We start from the raw sequence: 3,375 nt of genomic DNA, 5'->3' as shown, positions 1-3,375 counted from the left end.
TATATATATATATATATATATACATATGTTAATGTTTCCTTAATGACTAAAACCAACAAACGGTTTTAAAAGAATTCAATAGGTATTGTAGGGCTATATATATGTTTGTTTTTAAAATGTGAAGGAAACAATATCTATGTGTGTGAGCGTGTGTGTGTGTGTGTGTGTGTGTGTGTGTATACACACACGTAGATTTACTTATATACAAACATCTATTTACATATTCACATATTCACGCGTGCGCGCACAAACGCGAGCATACTTACATGAGAACGCCTATCAAGGTAGAAACAGAAATCCACACTTATCCTCTATCCCATTTTTTAACGACATGTCAGTTTTGGAGAAGTTCTTATTTTCGATATTTTCTCCCCTTCTCATATGAGGTTAGTCTCGACTGACGAGCGATAATTTTAATAAATCGAGAATTAATTTTGCATGGTGTTTGATACATTTGTCTTTGTGTTACTCAAATACATACCACTGGCCAAACCGAAACACACCGAAACTACAAACACATACATTTATAAAAACAAATGGGTATGTATATACGCCCGTTTATGTATAAAACTTTGTGTTTATTATGTAGGCATTTATACACATAATATAGCTCCGTAGTTATCAGCAAGTACATAAAATTTAAGTAGCCATGTCTTTATACGTACTTACGTTTATTATGTTTTGGATACATATTTGTATGAGAGTGTGTGTGTGTGTGCTTGCGTACGCATATATCTTCAGACATATATAGAATAACACGTACTGAAGTCCATGTGTGGATGTATTTGTGTGTTAAAGCATGAAACTCTTATTTTTTGAAAACTTTTGGAATTGGTGGTTTGACACAAAATTGATATTGTATTGACACTTAACATTTGGAAGCTCCAAAATTATGAAATATTAATCGACTCTTGCAAGATTTGAACTGAAACAAGACCATACTTAGGAATTTGTGGATGTAATATTTATTAAGCGCGTATCATCATGAATACTGCATATAAGATAGTGTATTCTGCTCTTAAAAACTCTATACATATGACCACAAATATTTAATTCTTACGTCTATAATCATAGTGAGCTGATAGAATTGATTGAACACTTAAATATATAACGTTTATCTTTATATATAATTTGAATTTTGAGTTCTAATATCAGACATATTCATCTAATATCTCTGGTGTACATATAATATGTATCAAGTATGCGTAATTCAGTGGTTCTTATTTTATCGACCCTGGATGAATGCAGCTCAGGGTTTATATTAGAAATAAAATTTAGCTCAGGACGTAAAGTAATGCAAGGTTCTTGATTTCTAACTTAATCAAAATGACCAAGAAGAAGTAGTAAGTATATAACTGGAATTATTCCAGCACGAGTTTAGTACTTTATGGGCGATGAAAAACAAGTAAATTGGACCTCAGCTCAATTTGAAGTCGCACGATATTGTGATAATCATTATCTAGTGGCAGTTCTTCCGACTCATGAATTCAAATCCTGCCGAGGTCAACTTTGTCTTTGATCCCATCGAGGTTGATAAAATAAAGTAACAGTCAAGGATTAGGCCTGATGCAATTGACTCCCCCTCCTCCAAACTTACTAGCACTTTGACAAAATTTGGAACAATTACTTACTGTTGTTTTTTACTGAACTACAGGAATCCAGTAATTTCGAAGCAAGAGGATTAGTTACTACCATCACCGACCTTAGCATGTAGCTGGTACCTCGTTTTATCTATCTCGAAATGCAAAGCTCACTCTGACTAGATTTGAACTCAGAACATAAAAACTGGATCAAAATGTCGCAAGCCATTTTCCTCCCATGGACTGACAATTGTACCAATTCACCAACAAACTTAAAACTACCCATGGCTTTATTCTCCTAGCTTCGTTCTCACAGGTGTAGAGGTGTGGGTGAAGGCAAATTTTGGAAAGACAGATCACATTTGTAGTTTTATCCCGTCATGAGAATTAATCACAATCTAAATTCTGTTCCTTCTCATGTCATACATCATATAAAATACCTGTAATATACCAAATGAGTCGATTTACTCGACAATGTTTTGTTCACACTTACAGAAGCAAACTTTGTTTCTTGGTCGAACCTAAAAAACAGAAATGTTGCCAATACATGTTTAATAAAATAAATGTTCCTCACCTGAATAACACGCATGTTCAACCCCGTTTCTTGTGCCAGTTGTTCCCTTATATGCCGTGTTGGCTTAGGGGTGGCAGCGAAAGCCGCTTTTAGTGTTTCTAATTGTTTCGCTTTGATGGTCGTACGTGGTCCCCGTCGTTTAGCACCCATGTTGCTTTCGGAGTGATCTGCTGAAATGTTCGTAGAGTCTTTGCTGTTGTCCTTGACTGTGTTATTGTTTTTGTTCGTGATGTTATTAGTAATAATGTTCGTGGTCCCATTAGCATTGCTGTTGTTATTTTTGTTTATGGGTAATGTCCCCGAATTTGAAAGACTATCAACACTGTTTGAAAAGTTAATAATTGTATCGTCTTTCACATCGTCTGGGCTGCCAATGTTGGACGAAACGGAATTGGGCGCCATCGACGAATTGCTGTTAGTGTTGCAGGTATTGTTCATAATACTGTTATTACCTAGGCAAGGCGGACCGACATTTTCTTTACTATCCCGACTGTTATCTCCATCCATGCTGAAATCTCTGTCTGATACGTTGCCTGTGTTGTCTAAACTGCTATCCAGATCGACGTCATCATCAATATCTGAACCTAGCGAGAGACAGACAGAAAAAAATAGGTATGTAAACAAAGCAAAAATAATAACAAATAAATATTAAAAATGAAAACAAAGTGATGGAAAATGAGACTCTTGGAAAATTTAATAGCGAGGTAAAAAGGGAGAGAGAGTGAATGAAAATAAGAGAGAATTTGAGGGAAACTTAAAATTAACCAGTTGAGAAAAATAAATATAATTCGTTTTTAACGGCTAAACTCAAAGTAGATAAATCTATAAATAATAGCGAGGAAATATTGGATTAAAGATATGTTTGAGGGAAATAAATATTCTATACTGAATCCATCATATTGAAGAAAGCTAAACCAAACAATTCGTGGACAACGTGCCTCAATTTCTTATTAAAAATATGATTGAAAAGAAGAGACACACATGTGGGTGCAGAATTATACGAGGTATAGTACTATACAGAATACCGAAAGGATCTTCACCTCTTACATCACACCTTTCTTCCTACTTCAACGCCGAGGAGGTATAACGTCCTGGGAGAGAAATAATTTTGCGGCTGAGGATAGCTTTACATTGTAAATTATACACACATGGAGCTTGAAACACGTGTACCGCGGAATCCTTTGTAGTTTTGTTGTTATTTTGGGGATTTACAATTTATAT

The 3,375-nt window shown here is 35.0% G+C and overlaps 1 protein-coding gene across 1 annotated transcript in view; it reads right to left on the bottom strand.

The window, feature by feature from the left end:
* Positions 1-1,972: 1,972 nt before the first annotated feature.
* Positions 1,973-3,375, bottom strand: part of LOC106875242 (putative uncharacterized protein DDB_G0286901) — a 2,434-nt gene continuing 1,031 nt past the window's right edge. The window contains exon 2 of the mRNA XM_014923307.2: positions 1,973-2,738. Within this exon, the coding sequence (XP_014778793.2) occupies positions 2,008-2,661 (654 nt within the window). The 5' untranslated portion in view covers positions 2,662-2,738 and the 3' untranslated portion in view covers positions 1,973-2,007. The remainder of the gene's footprint in view (positions 2,739-3,375) is intronic.

The sequence above is a fragment of the Octopus bimaculoides genome, chromosome 1 (assembly GCF_001194135.2).
Source record: "Octopus bimaculoides isolate UCB-OBI-ISO-001 chromosome 1, ASM119413v2, whole genome shotgun sequence".
Classification (NCBI taxonomy): Eukaryota; Metazoa; Mollusca; class Cephalopoda; order Octopoda; family Octopodidae; genus Octopus; species Octopus bimaculoides.
This window is presented reverse-complemented; position numbering and strand designations above follow the sequence as displayed.